Source organism: Neltuma alba, unplaced genomic scaffold (genome assembly GCF_004799145.2).
Source record: "Neltuma alba isolate B1F8T4 unplaced genomic scaffold, ASM479914v2 tig00006832_pilon, whole genome shotgun sequence".
NCBI lineage: Eukaryota > Viridiplantae > Streptophyta > Magnoliopsida > Fabales > Fabaceae > Neltuma > Neltuma alba.
In genome coordinates, this window is record NW_021634590.1 from 92,109 (window position 1) to 115,763 (window position 23,655).

At 30.9% G+C, this 23,655-nt stretch overlaps 1 protein-coding gene, 1 long non-coding RNA gene and 1 other non-coding gene across 4 annotated transcripts; 2 read left to right on the plus strand and 1 right to left on the minus strand.

The window, feature by feature from the left end:
* The first annotated feature begins 1,231 nt into the window (after window positions 1–1,231).
* On the plus strand, window positions 1,232–2,091 carry LOC114751234 (uncharacterized). 2 transcript variants are annotated; one of them, XR_003740725.1, is made up of 3 exons: window positions 1,232–1,316; window positions 1,415–1,538; window positions 1,637–2,091. It is a non-coding gene; the product is annotated as an uncharacterized LOC114751234 (long non-coding RNA). The 2 variants fall into 2 exon arrangements; XR_003740724.1 differs by having other exon boundaries at window positions 1,232–1,538.
* Window positions 2,092–5,710: 3,619 nt separating this feature from the next.
* LOC114751235 (U6 spliceosomal RNA) lies at window positions 5,711–5,812 on the minus strand. Its single transcript, XR_003740726.1, has one exon. It is a non-coding gene; the product is annotated as a U6 spliceosomal RNA (small nuclear RNA).
* Window positions 5,813–16,608: 10,796 nt separating this feature from the next.
* Window positions 16,609–22,248, plus strand: LOC114751226 (cycloartenol-C-24-methyltransferase-like). The gene is made up of 13 exons (XM_028939885.1): window positions 16,609–16,692; window positions 18,242–18,308; window positions 18,726–18,799; window positions 18,883–18,967; window positions 19,226–19,281; window positions 19,614–19,668; window positions 19,961–20,008; window positions 20,097–20,180; window positions 20,281–20,397; window positions 20,489–20,572; window positions 20,671–20,796; window positions 21,077–21,174; window positions 21,877–22,248. The coding sequence occupies exons 1-13, from the start codon at window positions 16,610–16,612 to the stop codon at window positions 21,935–21,937; spliced, it is 1,038 nt and encodes a 345-aa protein (XP_028795718.1). The 5' UTR covers window position 16,609; the 3' UTR covers window positions 21,938–22,248.
* The last annotated feature ends 1,407 nt before the right edge of the window (window positions 22,249–23,655 follow it).

Below are 23,655 nucleotides of genomic sequence, written 5' to 3' on the forward strand. Positions count from 1 at the left end.
TTCCGTGGCTCAATGGCTGCCCAATTTAGGAAATCGCAACTTGTTAATCTATATCTTGAAATTGGTAAAATAAATAGCAAATTTATTAATGCCATCTAAAGTTTAGGAATTGAATATTTTTACATCAAATAATATCATTGTTACTTACTAAACAAAAATTGTTCATAGTTAATGAACTACACTAAATAACGGTATGAAAGTTATGAATTGTTAATAACTAATGAAATATAATCAATACCTGTACAACCTTTATAAATTACCCAAAAGAATAGCCTTCTTACTTAGTGCAGTGAACGTTGTTAATAGCTATTAAAGTGTGGTCAATATATATACAAAAGTTGTGAATAATCTGAAAGAGTCACTTTATTATTTGTTGAGCAAAAGTTGTTAATGTCTATAAAATATAATTAATATTTATACAAAAATTGTGCATAAAATACTCAAAGTTAACACACGCATATATTATTTTGCATTATTTTAATATGAAAACATTTGTGTCTCAATGGTTACTCTGAATTTTTAATTTGTTCTTCACCATTTTGACAAAAAAAAAAAAAACTATAATTGCCTCTAGGGGTAAGAAACATTTTTCATATATAATAAAATTTAGGTGAATTAGATCCTAGAGCTCACTAGAACCAGGACATATGCCTTCGTTTCAGAGAATACTTACAGAAATACTTATAAATCATTTATCAACAATGTCTTCACATTAGTAGTGAAATTTGGTAAAAAAGTTTTTGCTTTTAATAATGAGAGGGGATTCCTTTTTTTTTTTTGGACTCAAATTTTAAATTTTTAAGGCTTTTGTACTCTCAAATTATGCATACCAGGTATCTATTTGGAATTTCATATTGTCAAAGGTGTTTTTAGTCATTTGCTCACAAATTAACCTGCAAAAAGATTGTAGTAGTAATTAATTGGAATGAGTTTGGATGGTCATCAATTATCTGGACGGTTTAGATTTATTTTTATTTTTTAAAAAATAATTATTTTAATAGGTATAGAATAAAAAATAAAGATAATCTCTTAACTATCATTCTTTCAAAAAAAATAATTTTTTCTATTTAAAAATATTAAAAATATTAAATTTGTACTAGATAAGAATTGCTCAAAGCGGTGGTGATGAGCAACCCTAATTAACTTAGATAAGACTCTTGCCGAAAATAAAGAATGTAAAACAATTTGAAAAGGAAATGAGGGCCAGTGATGGATCAGTCGCTCACCCTCACTGAACTGAACAGGAGCCTCCCTTCCTCTCTTTACCCTAATGCCAAGCCTTCACATTCCGATCCCTTCTCGTCTTGGCATTTGAGGTTCCTTCTTCTGCTCCTCTGTCATTCTCTATTCCTCTTTATGCTTCTGTAAAATTTCTTCATTTTAGCTTATTCCTCTCACAAATTCGCATTGGCAGGCACGACAATCATTAAATTTTCATCCCAATTCACAAACTTATCTTCGATCTCCATCTGTCATGCCCAAAGAGAAGAGCCCTGGACTGAAGATCCTATGGCTTTGGACCATCGGAACCGCCGCAAGTAGCCTCTCTAGTTCACATCACCTTTCGATTTTCTTCCTTTCTTGTGAGTAATCTCTGTTCGATTTGAAAAATTTTGCTTGCTCGTTTCTATGGCAGTTTTGATCACCAGTGTGGTAAGGACGAGACTAAGGGACCTTGAGAACGCCATGAACGCTGAACATCAACAACAAAACCATGGGGTGTCGCCTGGTTCGGCAATGGTGGACACACTCCCTTCTTCAGAAGAATCAAAGCCAGATGATAAAATCTAGGCGGGTCTTCAATCGACTTTCTCCTTCTTTGATTGATCTTGTGTTGATTTTCTGCTTGGAGGATGCGATTTTGTGCTGGCAAAGAGGGTACGCAAGGTGTTTGTTGAATGTCCTCTGTGACACTAGTTATATGAGAATAAAAGTTTAGGTTAATCCAAAACTCATATTTACATTTACATGTAACATGTAGAAATAATTAATTTAATTTCTTTATTTGAGATCCACTTGTAATTTTTTCCCTACTCTGTTTTCCGAAGTAAATTGGTCAGGTTTATTAATTGAACTGAAATTTTTCTTAAAGTTTTGTTCTTGGTTCTGCAGCCAATGCCGATTCAAATTATGCCTAGATCGCAGAACTAAGATAAAGGTTCATTTGGGTTTTCTTTATTTAACTGCTTATGAGCATGTTTCAGCAAGTCCTCTCACATATTTGTCTCACGATTAACAAGCTGAACAAATAAAAGTCTAATATGGCTGCTGATACTATTGCTAAGCAAAATCTTCAACAGAGGAAATAGATATTACCATCTCCTAATTTTAGTATAAGCAGAATTAGTTATATGTGACAAAGGTGTTTTAGTTCTCCTAAACTACTACTAGTATCTCTAATCATATGGGCGAAAATTATTTCTTAATTGGGAGTCACTTCATATGTGCAATTAATAAGGATGTTTTGGGCAAAAAAATTATAAATTTAAAAGAAAAAGTGAATTAAAATTTTATATTTAAATTAAAAATAAATCTATTATCTGACTCTTGTATTTAATATTTGAGGTAGGGATTTATCGGTGTCGCATTGGCTCTGCGTAAAATCGTGGCATTCGCTTATATTTTTCTAAGGAAATGATATTTTTTTGGGAGAATTATAATAAAATTCCAAACAAGAAAAACAATTAAAAAACAAGTCTCAGAAGTTGTCATTCTCACTATGAGATTTTTTATTATAGACTGTTAAAGTTATTAGGATTTTGTAGTAATCATTTCTTTTCTGTGAGATTTGATTGTCATCCTCTTTTTTTTTTTTCTAATTCCTCCTTCTTTTTTTTGTTAAAGCATAGCTATCTTCTTATTGGAGGCAATCATATTCGAGGCACTAAGGGGCACTAAATGTGGACACTTCTTCCAGTGAGGATTCGAACATTAGTTCGTCACGTTACGAAGAACTAGTCTCTTCCACTAAACCCAATCCCCGTTAGTCCTCCTTTTTTGTTATTAATGCAAGCGAAGGAAACGATGTTTTGAAGATTGGGTCTTCTGCTAAAAATAAAATAAAAATAAAACACTAGGCCCAATTCTCTGTGATGACATATTTTTGTTTAGGCCCAGTTCTTTCCTGATTATATGGACAAAAAGAATTTCCCCGAGCCGAAACTTTTCGAAAATCCTTTTCGTTTAAGCATCTTACTACACTTATAACTTTCAAATTTCAAGCTATTTTGGTGTGTCATTTTGAAAGACTTTCACGTTAAATTTAAAACAACATTTTCATTCAATAAAAATGAATTTGTTATAAGAATAGTGGAATTATAAATAATTTCATATGAGCAAAATAAAGCTTAGAGCGGAGAAATTAGGGAGAGTTATTCTGATTTCATTTTGATTGATGTGTCTGTGCAAGACTTTGAGGTAAGCATTTATTTATAAGCTTCTAGCCATTGAATACTAATACTGCAGTTGCATTATATTACCTCGATTCTAAATATAAGAGCTAGTTGACTAATTTGAAGAGATTAAAAAAATAAGTTAAGTTAGTTATTTCTAATAAATATATGTTGTTTTTCTTAAAATATCCTTACTAATCAAATTTATTAGCTAGAACTACAATTATTAAGAGGATTATTTTAGAAAAAAATACATAAATAATTATGACTAAAATAAAAGTCAAACGAGATTTTATATTAAGTATCAAAAGTAGTATATAATTATATATTTATGTTAACATCATTGTATACATTTTCAGATGTCACAGAATATTGGTGTATTTGCTACATGTGGATGTTCCTTATTTAATAAATTGATGTATTAAAGTACAAATCTATTCACGAAGCATTCGCAAATGCGCACTTAACACCATAATATTCATATAATTGCAAAAGTACTCATGAAGATTTTAAAAGGTGTGAAAATATCGTGATAGTTAATTTTTACAATATAAAGGAATGAGATAGCTCCCATTAAAAAGTAATGAATGTTTGCTTAAAAATATGGCTGCAGCAAATTTGTGCCCTTTAAGAAACTTTATGAGCATTTTTGCGCCTAAGTAACATTACAGTGTCAATGCACATTCGCAAATGCTTTATTAATAGATTTATGCCTTAACTCATTTGGATGGCATGAGAAGTGCTTCTGAAAAATACTTTTCTGCAAATCGAGATAAACTCCTTCATATATTTACTTCGTATACTATAAGATCACTTTTAAAACCATGGTTTGGCTTCCCTCTAAACACCCCTAAATCTAGATATCTACAAAATACAGTACTTTTTCTGTCTCAAATATAATATTTAATATTGAGAAGTTTATAATTTTTTGATAAACAAAAGCCTCTAATTTTAATTTTATCAATTTTTTAGTTTTCTATAATTACTTGATATATTTTATTAAAATTTATTAATTTCATTATAATTGGTTTGATCATCTTATGACCATTGAAAAGCAAATGCTTGAACTAATTAGAGTTTAGTTTATCGAACATTGGAAGCAAATTGTAGTGTTCTAGTCTTTTAGAACTTTAGCTCCCTTGAAGTGAGGCAAGTTCTAAAAATTAAACAAACCTAAATAACTACTTTTATAAAACTTGAATCTCTGTATATATTGTCAGTTTAATTTATCTGATTTTTAATATTTAGATTAAATAATTTTTATAACCTGAAAATAAAATCAAAAGATATCAATTATTTTACGCTTTTAAAAAATTATTCGCAGATAGTATGTTTCATATATACACACACACATTTTAAAAAAATATAAAGACATAGAAATATGCTGGTTGAAAAATTAAGGTGAATGTTTAAATTATACTGCCTTTGGTTCTAAATACAAGATAAATGTTTAAAGTAAATATTATATTTATGACTGGAAGTAGTATAAAATATGAAATCATATGTGAGATACAAACCCTAGAAAATTTGATGTCCTCCAACTAACATCAAAAATCACTATTATATATAAATCCAATAATAATTATTGGAGTAAATAACTTTTTCAAATAATTCATTTAAACAAACTAACACCTATAATATTCATAGACTGACAAGAAAAATATTCATAATAAACCAATAAAATGCTTATTTTAATTCTATTGTGAGGAATATAACACAAATTTAAATCTGGACAAAAAAAATTAAAAGGCAAACCCTTTAATACTAGATACCAGTGGTTTAACAAAGAAGAAGAAGAAGAAAAAGTTATTTTGAGCTTTTTACATAATCCATTAAAATTATTAAACATGTTATATGTATAATTGAAAATTTTAATTTTGTTGTTAAAATATCTATAACTTGAAATTTTTTAGCTGGGATAAAAAAAAAGAATTTTTTGTAAACACACTATTGAATATTTCCGTATTTATTTTATTGAAGTGAATATTCCATCTATTAGTATTTTTAATCGATAAAGAATAAAATTGTATAAAAATAACTTAATATTTATTAAAATTTATAAAAGACAAAATTTTGGAAAACTTATATCCCTTTCTGGGGGTGTGTTGAATCTCCTAAAAATAGCAATCCTGCTTGGTAATCATGACTATAAACTAATGCATAGCTTTTTTTAATGATGCTTGTGTTGGTAACACATATTGGCTTTTATATATAATTAGAAAAGGGTATCATTATCATCAACTTATTTATCAAATCTTTTTGTAATGTCCAACTCAATGATAAAGTGGTCTCTTCACACGCCAGGATGGGACATTGTCTGGTAATTTAACATTTTCTCGATTTGTGCGTGTCATCCTTGCGCAGGATCATGCTAATCTTCTCTGGGTCGTTCCAATTTTGTTGGATGTCCCCGAAGGGACAGTAATTTAACATTTTAAGTGGCTGTACTTGCATCCTTCCCCTGGGGTTTGGGATTCTTCTGAATTAGATGTACGTTTATATGTATGTGTGTATATATGGCTATTATTGCCATTTTAGTGTTTTCACTTTTTTTTTATTTAAACACACTCTTTTTTGGGAAAATGACACTAAAATACCACTTGAATTCCAAAAAGACATATAAGGGACCTGAATAAGCAAAATGACAAAAAAGGCATCAGGTACCAATCTGGAATTTTGATTTTTGGCCTAAAGACTGAATTGCCTTATTGTGTTTGCCTCCTCCCAGCGAAAGCAATTCCCCCCACTCGGCGAAAGAGAAACTGCCCCCACTTGGCGAAACCAATCCATCTACTCGGTGAAACTAATCCCTCCCCTCAGTGAAACCGAATCTCTCTACTCGATGAAACCAATCCCTCCACTCCACAAAACCGAACCCCCTCCAGTTGACGAAACTAAATCCTTCGCATCACCATTCTGTAGAGATTGTTGATTTGGTGGGTTTTGGTTGTGGGAAAGAGGATTTGTAGTGAGAGAGGGAGTGAACCGAAGCGGAAAGATGAAGCGGAAATCAGAAAACTAGCAAGCAATTACGTAACGTAACTGCTGTCATATGCCTGCTGGTTTTTGGTAAATCCCATTACGTGAATGGTAACTTTCACTATACATGTAGTTAATTATGAATTTTACAAAATACATATTGTGATTTACAACTTTTGTAGTGAAAGTGACTACTTTGTTAATGGGTTTTGCAACCTGTTTTCAGGAGATAAACAACTTGTTTGTAAAAACTAATAAAAGTGACAACTTTTGTAGTCACGTTGAATTAACTGGTTGCAAAAGCCATTTAAGAAGTGGTCATTTTCACTATAAAAGTTATAAATATCACTGTGTGTTTTGTAAAATTCAGCGTCAAATTTTATTGATTTTTAGAAACAAGTTGCTCATCCCTGAAAAGAGGTTGCAAAACTCATTTAAGAAGTGGTCATTTTCACTATAAAAGTTGTAAATATCACTGTGTGTTTTGTAAAATTCAGCGTCAAATTTTATTGATTTTTAGAAACAAGTTGCTCATCCCTGAAAAGAGGTTGCAAAACTCATTTAAGAAGTGGTCATTTTCACTATAAAAGTTGTAAATATCACTGTGTGTTTTGTAAAATTCAGCGTCAAATTTTATTGATTTTTAGAAACAAGTTGCTCATCCCCTGAAAAGAGGTTGCAAAACTCATTTAAGAAGTGGTCATTTTCACTATAAAAGTTGTAAATATCACTGTGTGTTTTGTAAAATTCAGCGTCAAATTTTATTGATTTTTAGAAACAAGTTGCTCATCCCCTGAAAAGAGGTTGCAAAACTCATTTAAGAAGTGGTAATTTTCACTACAAAAGTTGTAAATATCACTGTGTGTTTTGTAAAATTCAGCATCAAATTTTATTGATTTTTAGAAACAAGTTGCTCATCCCCTGAAAAGAGGTTGTAAAACTCATTTAAGAAGTAGTAATTTTCACTACAAAAGTTGTAAATATCACTGTGTGTTTTGTAAAATTCAGCATGGAATTTTATTGGTTTTTAGAAATAAGTTGCTCATCCCCTGAAAAGAGGTTGCAAAACTCATTTAAGAAGTGGTAATTTTCACTACAAAAGTTGTAAATATCACTCTATGTTTTGTAAAATTCAGCATTGAATTTTATTGGTTTTTAGAAACAAGTTGCCAATTCCTTGAAAAGAGGTTGCAAAACTCATTTAAGAAGTGGTAATTTTCACTACGAAAGTTGTAAATCTCACTATGTGTTTTGTCAAATTTAGTAGGAAATTTTATTAGTTTTTAGAAACAAGCTGCCCATCCCCTGAAAACAAGTTACAAAATCCATTGAATAAGTGGTCATTTTTACTACGGAAGTTGTAAATCCCACTATACGTTTTGTCAAATTTAGCGTGAAATTTTATTAGTTTTTACAAACAAGTTGTTTATCTCCTGAAAACAGGTTGCAAAACCTATTAACAAAGTAGTCACTTTCACTACAAAAGTTGTAAATCACAATATGTATTTTGTAAAATTCATAATTAACTACATGTATAGTGAAATTTACCATTCACGTAATGGGATTTACCAAAAACCAGCAGGCATATGACAGCAGTTACGTTACGTAATTGCTTGCCAGTTTTCTGATTTCCGCTTCGGTTCACTCCCTCTCTCACTACAAATCCTCTTTCCCACAACCAAAACCCACCAAATCAACAATCTCTACAGAATGGTGATGCGAAGGAGTAAGATAATAGCATTTCCAACATTCTTCTTTCCTTCTTCCCGCATTTCATCAGCGTCGGTCTTCCTCTCTCCTTTCTCTCACTGCGTCGGTCTTCCTCTCTCCTTTCTCTCACTTTCAGCTTTCGGTCTTCCCGCATTCATCAGGGCATTTTGGTCTTTTGGCCGAAAATATGAATTTCAGATTGGTACCCAATGCCTTATTTGTCATTTTGCTTATTCAGATCCCTTATCTGTCTTTTTAGAATTCAAGTGGTATTTTATTATCATTTTCCCCTCTTTTTTCTCTTAAACATAAGCTAAATTGAAATCAAGAAAAAAAAAATTAACTCGTTAAATCTACCTTATATTGAAAGGTTTTTCAATTTTTCGTCTATTTAAATATGTTTTATCTCTCTCTTCTTTGCATATATAATAACTCTATTATTTTGAGGCCGATTAAAATAAAGTCAAATTTGGAAAATCAAAATTACTGGTTTCACAATTAAATAAAATGCTAAGTCCCTGTATCCCCACGGAAAAAAGTCCCTATATTCCCCATAAATAAAGAAAATTTTAAAAAAATATACATATATAATTATTAAAAATGACTACTATCTTAAAAAGTTTTATATAAATCAAGAAAATTATTAGACACATTGCATGGATAATATGAAGACTCAATAATATTCACTAAAGCATTTTTCACTTGAATATTTTTAAATACATCATCTGAGTATTTGTTTTGCCGAAAAGTATATTGCATCAACCTGTTATAAATATAGAAAAGAATCATACAGAGGAAGAGATGATCAACAAGAGAGTATATTTCTCATTCTATTCAAAAGTGCTCAATGCATTATACATCGCCTCTATTTATAAGCACAGTTTTACACTTTTGATAGAATCTACAGAGTACATAACAATAGGAGATAATTGTAGGATATAGAAATAATGAGAGATATTTGAGATTATAGGGGATAGAAGAGATAATAGGAGATATATGGACATCCACAAAGATATTATTATATTCATAGCACTCACCCTTTGATGTCCAATATATATATATGCATGTGGATGTCCAATATATAAATATGAATGTGTCTCGTTAAAAAACTTCAACTAGAAAAAACCCCGTGGAACAAGAACCTAGCGAAAGAAAAAAAGTACATCATTTATTGATATATTATGCAATGCTGCTTCATTAAAAACCTTACTAGGAAAACCCAGTAAGACAACCATATACAAGGAAAAAAGAGTATAGCATGTATCAATTCCCCATCTTGGCAACATCAGTTGACATCTTCGAGCTTGCAAAGTCTAATATAACGAACAAGCCTTCTAAATATTATATTGGGATAAAAATGTCAAATATAAATTTCATAATTTTCTGAAAATCATGAGACGAATAGTCTTTTTATGGTTTATCCACACATGGATCTTACTGTGATCTCTTGATATGAGAATCAAACAAGAATACTTTATTTATATAGCCATTAAGATTAGTCTTGGGTATCTTCAGATAAAATAATCTTACCTCCATGGCACCCTTAAAATAAGGAAGAATATTTTTTAACTCCATTCTAACATCTTTATGTTGATAAAAAAACTATATCGTGCTAATTAGCAAATGATATATCAGGTTCTGTATGGCTAGTAGATAAATGCTTCAATGATATTAAGATATGTACTTCTGGACTAAGTGTTTATTCATTACCTTTTAAGGGTCTAAATCGATCTTTAGTCTATATCTAAAGATCTTGCAACTATCAAAATATGTAATGGATGTTACTTATCCACATAATAAATGTGACTTATCCATACATATTCTTTCTAAGACTTTCATTTCAAACTTTTTCTTTAAGTAATCATAGCTTTGAAAACTAATCAGGAGTTCCAGTGCCATCATCATAAATAGTGGCGATAACAAACTCATTATGAATCTTTTCACAAATGGACAAGTTAGAATATGTTTACATCATTCCTTTAATTGATATTAACCACATATGCCTCATATAGAGACTTAATTGAATAATATTCTTGAGAACATAATTGTATGTTTTTACAAACTTAAATTCTTCAAAAATTTTCATACATTATGATCCAAATCTGTTCATGTATTTGATCGTTTGAATTTATATAAGGATTTGAATCCTTTTAGGATTCATATATAATTTCACTATACAGTGAGTCACTGTATTTTCTAGACGCATATGTGATATTTCCATATATTATCAAACTGCTAGATTAATAAGATACATAAAAATTTTAATTCACCACAAGACTGTATTTCTCTTTTTTTTTGTACAAACGCCCATTACACTTCAAGTGCTTAAGTTAGAGATACACAAATCTCCTGTTATAATGTTGCGTCTTTTCTTTTTTGTTGGCCAATTATTTTTCTGTCTGCATCTCATGATAGATTTACATACAAAATCCTCATTTGATTACGTGATATCATCACTAAAATTATTGTCAACAATTTTATTTCTTTATCGGTCCTCTTTTCTTTTATGACAAAACATATTGAAATCTCTTTATTGCTTTCAGATACCTAAGCCTCTTCAAGGGTCAAACAGTTATATCTTAACCTCTTTTGTAATTCATGCCTTCTTAGTATGATCATCATGATTATTTGCTCTTTTTTTTCTTTTAGAACCGATCATACGCTCATATTTTTAGCATGTCTTAAAAATAGGAACACTTTTAGCTTGAGTATAAGAATTAAGAATTCTCCTTTAGGTCAGTAATTGCATCTGGCAGATATTAGTAATATTTTACGAATACAATACTTTATGAACTTCTAGTTCATACTACTATATTTGAGGATCTACATTTGATAGTGAAAATACATTCTATGTGTTCTCTTTTTCAGTTACATATTTTCTCCCCTCATATTAGGAACATACAATTTAGATCTCCCAAATTCATAAGTTTCATTTACAAATATTATTTTGTTTTACTTAGAGACAAACAAGAATAAGAAGATTTTTATCCAATAGTTATCCCAATTTACTTTTAATATCCATTTATGTGCATTATTGTGGTGGAATAATAGATATTACACATTTTAAAATGAAAAATGTCTGGCTCCTGACCAAAAACCAATTATAATGGGAGAATTCAAAATACATTGTTGGCTTGATGCATTTATGTGAAAAAATATATAAAATCAATCATCCCAACACTCAAATGGAAATTCTGTTCTCATAAACTATGATCTAGCTATTTATGAAGGCTTTTACTAAGTATATAATTATCAGTAATGTGAGGAACAATCACTAGCAATCTCAACGAGAATCATATTGATTTCATAATCAAAAACTTATGTACTCAATGTAATTATTTGAACATATTTGTAAACTTCAAGTTGCAAGTTGATCATAAACACATGTGACCATGTTATAGATGCATCTTTCACTCATAAAATATTACTTTGATCCACATGGTGTCCAAATGAGCCCATATATAAACTTGATACATTATAAATTTGCACAAATCTGATTTTGATCGCAGCTAGTGATGTTCTCTTATCTAGTTCTTTTGAGAATAACAGTAAATAAAAATTCTTAAATATATATCATTTTTAAAGAATCTTTTGGTTCTTTAATAAATGACAATACACATTTTTCATAATATTTTGCATCATTATGATCTGGGATGATCTAACTGGTTATGTCAAACTATAAATACATAAACATTTGATTTATTGTAAAATTATTCTCAATTATTAGTAAACTTTTTGTTACTATGTCATATTATTCATTTTTCACCTTTATTACTTTATAATAAATATGTTATCAATTATAGATTTTATCTTTAGAATAATAAATCATGATATAACTCTTCTAGACTCTTATTTTTCATTTTTTACCCAATGGTAGAAACTTGTGCACTCATGAAGGGTTGAGCGCCGCCAATTCTTCTTGAGCCTTTTCCAAAAAGAATATGAGATATAAGGAATGATATTAATATTAATAATAACAAATTCCATTCAACATGATTCACACTTGTATTCCAATAATATCCCCCTCAAGTGTGAGTCATATAAATATATTTTTCTTATTTTCGTATTTCAAATAGAGTGAATAATATATAGTAAGCTAATAACATATTTTTAACTTGGAAATCCAAATGTTTCCTGATTCAGATATAATAATGGATTTCAATCTAATTGAGCTATTACCTTAAAACCATTTGATAAACAAATATTCTAATATATTTCTTTATGGTTCATAATTTTCATTATCTATTTCTTTTTTGCCCACAAAAAATGGGGGAGACTACGTTAGTTGTTCAAGAACTATCGATTTTATTACCAGTTCTTCAAGAACTATATCAACCTTTTACTATTAGTTCTTCTGGAACTATATTAATTTTTTTGATTATATATAGTTTTTCAGAAAATGCTATATATAGCTCTTCAGGAACTAACATATATTGTTATTTCATTGTATGATATACTTCACTTCTTGTTATACTTTTTTAAAATATCAAGTTTTTTTTTTCAAAACACATATTTTCTTGATATTTTGTTATTCAAAAGCTTTGCTTTTTTATATATATTATGTAATGCTTCAAAACTTATTTATAAATTTATAAATTCAACAGAACAAAATCTATAAGGACTAAAATCAAACTACATAGTTACAAAGATTTGAATCATAAGTCTTCAGGGCTATTTATAAGTCATTAGTCTTCAAAACTCTATATAGTAAATATATATTTTTTAAAGATCATTTGTGTCACTTAATATTTGAACCATAAGCTTTCGAGGCTTTAGAAATATCATAAGTTATTCTTTTCATGTCATTCAATAACATGAGTATAATGACTGCTGGTCATGTAGTAATAGAAAATTATAATATTAATAAATATTAAATTGAATGTCAAGAATATATGAGAATAAGACAAGAATAAAATTTAAACTTTAAATTAATTAAATGTAAAATATAAAATATAAAATGAAATAAGTAAAAAAGATAAATTCTAGTACCAACACATCATTCACTATATAGTCATTAGTTTTTTAAGTTACATTATTTATAATTCTAATTTTTATAATTTTTCTTTTATAAACAAACCATATAATGATCATCCTTAAAATCAAAACTATATGGCTTCAGACCGTTTAAAAAAAGGAATTAAAGACATGTCATCTAGCTATTTAATTTCAAAATAAATAAAAAAAATTAAAGATATATGGCTTCTGGTTATAAGATGGAAATTGAAAGTTATATAGCTTTTGGCTATAAGATAGAAATTAAAAGTTATATGGCATCTAGCTATTTAACAAGATAACCAAAAAAATTAAATATATATGGCTTTTGGTTATAAGATAGAAAAGTAAAATTATATGGCTGCTAGCCATTTAATAAAATAAAAAAAAAATTATATATATATGGCTCCTAGCCACAAAATAGAAAATCCAAATTATATGACTTCTAACCATTTAATAAGAAAAAAATCAAATATATATGACTTCTGGCCATAATCTGAAAAACCAAACCTAAATGACTTTTAGTTATTTAATAAGATAAAATATCGAATATATATGGCTTCAAGTTATTTAATAAAATAGAGAATTAAATATATATATAGTTTCTGACCAAAAGATAAAAAGTCAAAATTGTATACTTCTGGCCATAATATAAAAAATCAAAATTATATACTACCTCCGATCCTTAATATAAGACCCTGTTTGACTTTTATTTTGATCATAAATATAAAACCCTAATCCACTTTGTCTCTCATATTTACCCAATTTTTTTCAAGATAATCCTTATAATAATTATAGTTCTAGTTAATACACTTGATTAGCAAATATATTTTAGGAAAGACAACACCTATTTAGAACAAATAACTAACTCAGCTTACTTTCTTAATTTTCTCAAATTAGTCAACTGGCTCTTATCATTAAGACTGGAGGTAGTAGCTTCTAGCCATTTAATTTGAAAATAATGGAAAATTAGATTCATATGCTTTCTGGCCATTTAATCTCAATGAGATGAGAAATTAAAACTTATATGGTTTCTGGCCATTTAATTTTAGATAGTAACTTTTTAAGGATACTGCTAGTATCTATTGAAATTTCAGGTTCCATTAAAATATTGACGTTAGGTCAATAAGGAATAGAGGGGGGAAAAATCCTCTTATCACAGTTAGTTCGGAAGGTATAATATCAATATCAAAATTAAATTGTAGCGCTAAAATGTAAAGTGCAATCTCCAATTTTAGTTATGAAACCTGATATACAAAATAATAGTAAAAGATCTTTTCAATTCCATATAATGACTCGGATTATCTTAGAAGATCAATTACACATACAAATATTTCGAAACACCATATATATAACGTTCGAGATATTTTCATTTGTATAGAACAAACGATACTTAAGGGAAAAAAATCATAGAGGTGATAATCTAAAGTCATGCCAAGAATTAAAGGTATATTCATATGTATCTTGGTTAGAGTTTTTGTACTGATAACGTATTATAAATAAAGAAGAAACATAGAGAAGAGTCATACAGAGAAAGAGAGGATCAACAAGAGAAAGTATTTCTTATTCCATTCAAGAGTGCTCAATACATTATACATCGCTTCTACTTATAGGCACATCTTTATAATTTTGATAGAATCTACGATTATATAATAATAAGAGATAATTATGGGATATAGAAATAATAAGAGATATTAAAGATATTAGGAGGTATAAGAGATAATAGGAGATATATAGACATCTATAAAGACATTATGATATTAAAAAAACAAAATTGATAAAAATAATGAATATTTTAAAACGCTAAAGTTGATAAATATTTGATAAAACAAAAAATCATATATATGGTGGGGGTGTGATGAACGCCCTAATAAAAGTAACTAACGCCACCTCGATAGGAGATTTCACGATCACGTCATTATCAATAGAGGGAAATTACTTAAACCTTACAAAGCCAGCTGGATCAAAAAAGGCCACTTTTTAGCTAAAATTTGTTTCATAGCTAATTATAGATATCCAATCCACTTTTTTTTTTAATTTTATTTATTTATTATGCTTAGCGGATCCACCACTCTCTCTCTCTCACTTTTTTTTTTTGCCGGCACTCCACTCATTCAAGACCTATGTGGGATTCTTCCTATAATTGGAAATATTTAAATAGTCCTGTAGGCTGTATATACCCAAATTAATTATCAACCCAAAATCATAATTATGATATATATAAGTAAAAAATCTGATTACAAAATTGATTTATAAAATTGAAAATAGAATTAAATAGCCGGTAATAATAGCTTATAAGGCAACTATAATTTTGAATTCATAACCGATCTAAATACACCCTCAGTACTAAATTTGTTTTTTTGGTTAAAAATTGATTTATCAATAAACAATTTAAAAATCTGATGATAATTTATAATTTAAGCAAAAAATATTTGAGATATAATTTTCTCCCGTTAATTAAAACACATGCCAAAAAGGAGGATTTGAATTGCTTTTGGCAACAAAAAAAATTTTGTTGCTTTTTTTGGTCGGGAATCTAAGTTTATATTTATTTTAGAGAAAACCATTTTGCATATATATTTATGCTTTTTTGAATTCTAATTTGAAATTTATATGTTTTCTTTCACAATTATATTTTTATTCAGTTAGGATTAGAACTTTTAATTTTAGACTATTAACACCGCTAATTATTATATAGTGGCTAAAAATGCAAACACAGAAGAAAAAAAGAAAAGAAAAAGAAAAGAAAAAGAAAAATTGCTTTGAGGTCCTGAAAAAAAATAACTACAAAATTTTTTTTAATCTCTCATTTTCTATATTGAAACCTTTTCAGTAATTATAGCCATTCTTGAAAATTAGAAATTAGAAAAAGGGTATATATGACTCAAAATTGTTTTCTCTCTGTGTCATTATAATTTTTTTCCTCCCAATCTCGCAATATTGTGGCCAAAGAAATCTTGAACACGTAACTTGCTTTCGTCAAAAAAAAGAATACGTAATTTGCTGTATGGACAAAAATTGACAGGTCATGCGGGAAAGTGATTTTCTCCGTTTTCTTGGCGGAAGATTCTCTCCTCTTCTGCAATTTTTCAAGACCAGTCACGCGAAGCTCACTCTGTCACTCCCCACTTCTCACTCCTCACAGCTATTGGAAGAGAGTGGTCTCTCCTCGAAGCTCGCGCTCCTCCATCGTCGCAGCCAAACGGCCATACGCTCACACTGTTGGTTCGCTTTTCCTTTCATTCCTGATCCTCTTTTACCTATTTTCCTTCCTCTTTACCCGCTTCCTTTATCTTCTCGATCTTTTTCTTCTTTGACGGCGAAGATCTTTTCCTTTTATAGGTTTGCCCCATTTTTCAACAGCTTCGTCGTGGTTTTTTGTTTTTCTAAACTCATTTCTCAAATTTGTTTTCGGTGCATTCTGCATCTGCACGTGCCTTTACATTTTTTGTTTTTTTTCATTCGTTGTTATTTGCCTTTTTTTTTTTTGTGTTTGCTGTCTAGATCTTTGCAAGTTCGTTCTGAAATCTGCTGAGATGGCCAAAGCTGGCGCGTTGGATCTGGCGTCTGGTGTCGGAGGAAAGATTGAGAAAGCCGAAGTTCTGTCTGCTGTTGACAAGTATATATTATATCCACTATTTTCTTTCTGATTTGAAACTTGGAGTCTCTGTTTCGCTTCTTACAATGACGGTTCTTCGTTTTTATGTAACGATGTTTTTAATTTGTATCTTCATGGGGAGTCTTGGTTCTCTCTCTGATTTCCAGTGTAGATTCGACTTCAATCTCGTCTTATATTCATGAAAACAATAGTCCAGGGAAAAAAATTGTGGCAATTGTATTATATTTTATTATCTCAGAAATGTAGAATGTGCGGAGCTCTTCCTATTATGCTGGTCCTGATGCTATATGTTTATCATTGATGCGTAATGCCTTGATTGGACTAGTGGAAAACGACTGGTTGTCAGCCTCTGTATCTTGTTCAATGCATTAATGTTACATGCCTGACGATTCCTCTTGTGGAATTAATGTCTTACTCTTCTTCTTCTTTTTTTCCCCTCCCCATCTGAGCCGAATGTCGAATGGTATGCCTCAGCAAACTTCTCTTATACCCCATGACTACTGAATGTGATACTTACTGGGAAACTCAACTGAGATTGAGAATTCTTACTGTGATACTTACTGAATGTGATGCTTACTGTGACACTATATATAGGTAGGTTTCACTACTCCAAACCTATTTTAATGAATTTTTGTGCTCCTCGCGTAATAGTTTACCGAACTTTTTCCTTCACGCGGCCACACCTGCTAGTCAATGGGTTTTTGGGGTTACGCTTAGGCAAGCCACTGGAGAAATTGGGAACTACGTAGTAGAAGAAATTGGGTGATTTAGCCCTAGTTAGTTTGAATAGTGGTTCCAAAATTCCACTCTGTGAGATTGAATTAGCACTGACTATCGAAGTAGAAGTTTGACTCATCTGAAAAAGGATTGGTGAAACCTAGAAGGTAATCCAATGTGAGATGTCAGTTTTTGATCTGTGGTGGGTGAAGTCTCACCGGTCCGAATTCCTGTTACGACTATTTACTGGGGCCCGGTCCTAGGAATTTCGTTGACTCTTCTAGATCAAGGATAGATGACGTACTGTTGAGCAGGCAGAGAAGGGGGATAATTAAATTGTGCGCAAGAAGGGGAAAAAATCTTCGGGCGGTTCACGGCTATTCGTTTTAGTCCCGCAAAACCTTCGGGCGGTTCGAAGCTGTTCGTTTTAGTTGTGCCAAACTTTCATATTTTTTCCATCCTTGTTCCCAAAAATTTAAAACTATTGCAAAAGGTCGGTTAGTCCCCACGGTCAGACTGTCCGCGGTTATGATTTTATCAAATAGAAAACAGATGTTCTATACTTTGTTCCTCTTCTAGCTGTTGAGTTGTACATCGAGATGTTGATAGCCTAAAGTTTTACTGGTTTTGATGCCGAGAAAATTTAAAATTTTATTACTTTAGTTTCTTAGTTATATATGAAAATTGATCCATATAAATTATATATACATGTATGTATGTGTGTTTTATGTATATAATTAAATGAAAGTGTTGCTATGTTAAAATACCTGAGATTTTGCTGTTCTTTTAGCTGCTACGTTCTGCGGCCTGAAGTTCCAAAGTTATGTTTCAGGTATGAGAAGTATCATGTTTCTTTTGGAGGTGATATTAAAGAGAGAGAGGCTAACTACACCGATATGGTGAGGACCTAGAAATACTCGTATTTAGCAATCAATATTTTGAAGTTTTTATTTCCTATATCTTCCGCTAACATTTGTGTCAGCTGAATGCTATAAGCTATGTCAGACGTTATCTGATTATAGAGTGCACTTTGAGAAATATATAAATATATCTAAAGGATTAGAGTCATACCTTTCTTTACTCAAGTTGGCTAACTGTTAATGAATATTTTTGAGATTCCCTTGCTAGTTTTGTCACGTAGTACCTAATTATCTTAATCACATTGGCAAGCTGAATTACCATTAAGGTTTATCGACATCTCTAATAGGTTAAACTTCTGGGTTTACATTTTAGTATTAAGTTTTTTTTTCTTAATATTGTTCTATTATGTTTTATGTTTCTGCGATTCTAAACTAAGATCTCTATGTGTCTTACAGGTTAATAAATATTACGATCTTGTTACCAGCTTTTATGAATTTGGCTGGGGGGAATCCTTCCACTTTGCACCCAGGTGTCCATTTGCTTCATTCTTGGACAGATTGTGCAATTTAACTTTTTGTTACTCATTCATATGCTACCCTTTTGGTTATCAAGATGGAATGGAGAATCACTCCAAGAAAGCATCAAGCGTCATGAGCACTTTCTTGCTTTACAACTTGGCTTGAAGCCTGGACAGAAGGTGTTTATATTCATTACTTGCATATGATTTCCTGTTTTTGTGTTAGACTTGGGTATTGTTTCTGATATCTTTAAGGTGACTCGTGAAATGCTTAAAGATGTAACACTAAGCTGTAAAAGCACTCACTCGTTTGCGAAAATCCCCATTTATCATATTATCGTTGAATAACTTTATGGCAAAAATACAAATACTAAGCCTAATTTTATTGTACATTTTTCATTAAAAAATAACCTAAAAGCCTTTATTTTGGTGTTTCAGGTTTTGGATGTCGGATGTGGAATAGGGGGACCTTTGAGAGAAATTTCTCGATTCAGGTTTCTGGAACTTCCTGTATTTTTTAATTTGACAGTTATTGCATATTCAGTTATCTTGATTGGGTTCCACTCCGTGATTCTCTACTCTGGTCAGCTTGTTTTTCAGGGGCAACGGGATTATATTCAATGGACTCTATTAAATTGTTTCATATTTATAGGAAAAGAATATATGATGAAGAAACTCTAGTCATAGGGATATCTTACATTAATGGGGGAGGTGTGAATGTCTAATAATCTAAATGAACGGGAATTTTACTCTGTACTGCTTAATTTGTCTTACTTCCCTTTTTGTGAGTGAAATCAGAGTCACATTCCTTTCTCTGTTTGTACAGCATGACATCAGTTACAGGATTGAACAACAATGAGTACCAAATAACCAGAGGAAAGGTATACAATCCAATTTTGATCCTTTTGCTGTACCCCTGAATCTAATTTTTTTAACTTGTTATAAATTATGGACATTGGTTTATTATGTTGTGCTGTCTCCCATGTTGCAGTTAAAATTGATTTACTTATAAAGCATTAAGCATATATTCATGACAACCTTATGGTACTTGTTTGACAATGTGATATTCCTTGTTCATAAAGAATTATGCATATTTCCATATTCTGTGGTCTATAGATGATTATACTTAATAATAAATCTTAGAATATACCTTCTAAAATCATTGTCTAACAGGAACTGAATCGCCGAGCTGGAGTGAATAAGAGCTGCAATTTTGTCAAGGTTGATGTTTCAAAAAATCAACTCCTATATTCCAGTCAATTGTGCTAAATTGGGCACCTTATTATACTGATACATTTTGATAATGCAGGCCGACTTCATGAAAATGCCGTTCCCAGACAGTTCTTTTGATGCTATATATGCAATTGAAGCTACTTGCCATGCTCCGGACGCTGTATGTGGCGGTTAATCATACTCAACACACTTTCATGTTTTGAGTCCTTTCTTTTGTTTTTATTTTAACACTCTCGTCTCTCTTTTCCTGATATGGTTAGTATGGATGTTATAAAGAGATCTATAGAGTGTTGAAGCCTGGCCAATGTTTTGCTGCGTACGAGTGGTGCATGACTGATGCCTTTGATCCCAGTAACCCAGAACACCAAAAAATAAAGGTATGTTACTGGAGGGTTGAAAGGATTTTATCCGACGTTACTTATTCATTCTCTGGGTTTTAAATTCTGAAAACAAAACTCATTAGTACAGGCGGAAATTGAGCTTGGTGATGGGCTTCCCGACATTAGATTGACCTCAAAGTGCCTTGAAGCTCTAAAGCAAGCAGGGTTTGAGGTGAACACCAACCTATTATAGACTTTATTTTCTGAACTTCTATAAAATGAACAACCAAGTTGGCTGAGTGGGATGTTCATTCCTTTTTCAAAACAAAGGTCATCTGGGAGAAAGATCTTGCAGTGGATTCTCCTATTCCTTGGTACTTGCCTTTAGATACAAGTCACTTCTCACTGAGTAGTTTCCGTCTGACATCAGTCGGCCGACTTTTCACTAGAAACATGGTAATGCTACTGATCACCGTGGCTTAATTTATTTTCGTATGGGTATCTTTTCTGTATGTGACTCTTTGCTTAGTGTTATTCTATAGAATGTCCGCATGTTACTGGAAGTTATAAGATACATATATTCTCTCTGAGTCATTTAAGCACGTTAGCTCTGTTACTTACCCTATTGGTTTTGTTTGTCTATCTTTTATCGCCCAGAGCTACCTGAATATCTATCTGCTATGCTCATATTCAAAATCTTTATACTGGTGGATTGGCTTTGAATTTATCTTCGTAGGTCAAGACACTGGAGTATATTGGACTAGCACCAAAGGGAAGCCTCAGGGTTCAACAGTTTCTGGAAAAGGCTGCAGAGGGACTTGTTGAGGGTGGACGGTAATTGTTTCTTTTTAATCCAAGGGTGATATTTCTGAAACACTATTAATTTAGACTGCGTTTGATGCATAAAAGATGCATTTGATGAAAGAAAAATGATGAGGGAAAGTATTCTTATGCTTTTCTTGAAACGAGAGCTTCCCATCCTTGTAGAAAAGGGCTTTCCTTTTCCAATTCTCTTTTCCATTTACATTTTATACTAAACGTGCCCGTAATGGATTCTTTTAAATGAGTTGAAATTGAGCTAAGAAGAAATATTTTGAGCTGAAGTGATCATGCTGCACTTAGCCACATGTTCTACTTTTCATCAGGCCTTAGAATTTAAATTCTCAGGTACATGGGTCAATTGACATGGATTCTCTAATTCTAAAATACAGAAGCACATTCTGTAATATCGAAAAACAGCAGGACGGCTTCTGTATTATTATGTTTGAACAAATATACCGTTCAGATTTTGATATGGATGGTTTTCTTCCCCCCTTTTAGAAATTTTAATATTTAGATTATAAAAGATGCAGAATATGGATTGAAAACAATAGTCTAACTACAAACAAAAAATGCACAAAATTTAGATACACAAACAGTTCTAGTATGTTATAACATCGTGGAATTATTTCTGATTTTCATCCCCTTTGCCCAGAACTGAATTTTATTATTTGATGGCATGATCAACTTGAATGTGTCTTTTTTCTTTTTTCTCAGGAAAGAGATTTTTACACCAATGTATTTCTTCCTGGCACGGAAGCCTCTTTCAGACAATTGATGCTGCAGTGAGCCAGTGAAGAGGAATAGTGACTCTAGCAGGTGGGGTTGTAAGTAGAATATCATAATAATAGTCTCTGCTCTCAATTGTTCATGTTGTTTGCAGTCTCTTCGCATTGTTTATTTTAGGCTTGCTGACCAGCTCGCTCTGTGTCTTTTTATTCTTCAGCATTCTGTGAACCTCCTGATTTAGATACCACCTTCAAACCCTCAGCGATTTTACCGTTTGTGTCAATCTCATATAGTTCCTTGTGTCCATGCTATTAAATTCTTTGATTAAAATATGATAAATATTCAATCTTTAAGCAAAAAGCTTACGTATAATCCATTGAAAAAGAGTATTTATATATCTATAACCTCTTTATTATAGTAGTATCATATCCCCCTTTTGTTTTGATTGAAATACTTGATAATACGATATAAGATATAGAATCTGGGACAACGAACTGCTGTAACAATATTCAATATGGATTAGTTAGTAGCATCATATACTTGGGAGCTTTTAAAAAAACTGTTAACTTTAACTATAATTTTAATGGCAAGAGTTATATAGTTAATGCATGAAGTATTAGGGTTTTTAATTTAGACTTTCACTCCTTATTTGAATGGGGAGAAATTTTGGATGGAAAGAAAATTAGGGGGGGGGGGAAAAAGAAAGAGGATTGATTCCCCCCCCCCAGGGGTTTGGATGGAAAGTGATAGATAAGTTTAATGATCCAATTTTTTTTGTAAATAATTCATATTCTTTCAATTTTATGCTTCAAAAATAGAAATTTAATTTTTAAAAGATGGCTCTTTAATTTGATCTTTAGGGTCCGATTGGTCTGAGGAAAACCAAAAACAAAACAAAGAAAGAAAATTTTTTAACGAGTTCAATTAAAAAAGTTAAAGAAGTGGGGTTAAAAGTTTGTAATTAATTTATATTACTTTTTATATTATTTTTTAATTAAAATTTTAAAATCTCATTTTTTTAACTTTTTAAATAGGGTTTATTAAAAAAAACTTCTCCCCTTCACTTCCCTCTATTTCCATGCCTTTATTTTCCTGATACCAAACGGTGCACGGGGAAGCAAATGAATTCAATGGTTGTTAAATTTCTCCAATTTCTAAAGAAGTTTTGACTCTGGAGGAGCATCGTTTGGGGCGAAAATATAATTTATTCTTCTTGGAACACTACCCAATCCAAGTGATTTCTTATTGTAATTTCCAACCAACCCAAGGGATTCAAATGTAACGAATTTTTTTGGCCAAAAAAGTATAATAATATTTTAATTTAATTAAAAAGGGCGATGTTTATGCGTTTAGCCATTTACCCTATGCTTAGTTGGGGGAGAGTGGGGGAGCGTTATTTATTATTATTAACGTGGTCCCCTCACTCGATCGTACTTCCCGCCAACAACGACAGGGTGAGAAATATCTTTAATTGAAGAAAGATGTTTGGAGTTTAGACTAAATTTGGACAACTTATTTTGAAACTTTATTTATATTAAATTCAAACGACTCAATTTGTTTCCTATAAAAAACAGAAGAAAGGCATAAACTACACTGAGGAAAGAATAATAATTTCATGACTGAAAATGGTTTGCTAAGAACGAATTTAAATAAAATCAGTATTCGTAAGATCAAATTATTAATTTGTTTATAAAAAGTTTACAATTTTCTTAAATAAAACCACTAAATTTATCGAATATCATGGTAGTGTTTGTTGATCCATTTGAT